General features: G+C 45.4%; 1 protein-coding gene across 1 annotated transcript in view; it reads left to right on the forward strand.

The window, feature by feature from the left end:
* The first annotated feature begins 204 nt into the window (after window positions 1-204).
* Window positions 205-956, forward strand: part of SLC6A6 (solute carrier family 6 (neurotransmitter transporter), member 6) — a 52,245-nt gene continuing 51,493 nt past the window's right edge. Inside the window, exon 1 of the mRNA XM_010086622.1 lies at window positions 205-232. Coding sequence (XP_010084924.1) covers window positions 205-232 — 28 coding nt within the window. The remainder of the gene's footprint in view (window positions 233-956) is intronic.

The following is a 956-nucleotide window of genomic DNA, read 5'->3' on the forward strand; positions in this document are numbered from 1 at the left end:
CACACACCTTGCGTTAACTTTTTTTTTTTCGCGATAACAATTCGCAGCAATTACCCACTGCCTGGTGGCCCCCCAGCACATCCGCGGAGCACGCTGCTCTCCCCGGCTCTTTTTGCCCCTTTTTCTCTCCCCTTCCCAGCCCTCCCCGCTGGATTTTTTCCGGCTGCCGTGCGCTAACCTCCAGCGCAGAGGCTGGTACAGGCGATGCTACATCTGATGCTAAAGGGCCCACCTGCTGACCGCTGGCTGCTGCTTTCTTTTTTTTCCCCCCTCGTTTTCCTTTTTATTTTGGTGATCCTTGGCATGCTGAAATCAAAGTTGTGATTGAGGTTTGGAAGAAAAACGCAGGGACTGCCCAGGGCAGGTTACGGAGCTCAGCTTGGTGCGGAGGGGTGGTAATTGTGGGTTCATCTCAGTGTAACTTGGATCCAGGATTCACCCCCTGGCTTTAAGATCATGAATGCCCATCTCCGCTTGATATTGTAACAGGCGGCATGTGGGAAGACTTGCAAGGTTTCCATATAAGAACATGGGAGAATTTATTTCACACGGGCGAAGAAATGTGCCGAGAATGTGTTATTTATGGTACAGAAGGCAAGCTGTGTTTTCTTTAGGCAGCTCAGAGAGTGGCAAAACTTTGTATTTAGTGTGAAAGCTGATTTCTGCTGTTTAATAAGAGCTATGCTTAAAGGAAGGCACTGATGAAAAAAAAAAAGTAGTGGGAGAGGATCCAAATAAACACGAAGAAATACAACCCCACACGTATTCCAGCATGGCTGGTGCCAAGGTGTAAAGATGGAGGTTTTTGGTTAGTTCCCATTTTTTTAACCGTATTGGGAAAGGCATTAAGAAAATGTGCCGAGAGGAGCTGGTTACGTTGATAGTGCTATTTTGGTAACTGCTTTTTTTTTTTTTTTTTTTTTTTTTTTTTTTTTGCCAACAAAAATTTTCAAAGT

This window comes from Pterocles gutturalis, unplaced genomic scaffold (genome assembly GCF_000699245.1).
Source record: "Pterocles gutturalis isolate BGI_N339 unplaced genomic scaffold, ASM69924v1 scaffold11286, whole genome shotgun sequence".
Taxonomy (NCBI): Eukaryota; Metazoa; Chordata; class Aves; order Pterocliformes; family Pteroclidae; genus Pterocles; species Pterocles gutturalis.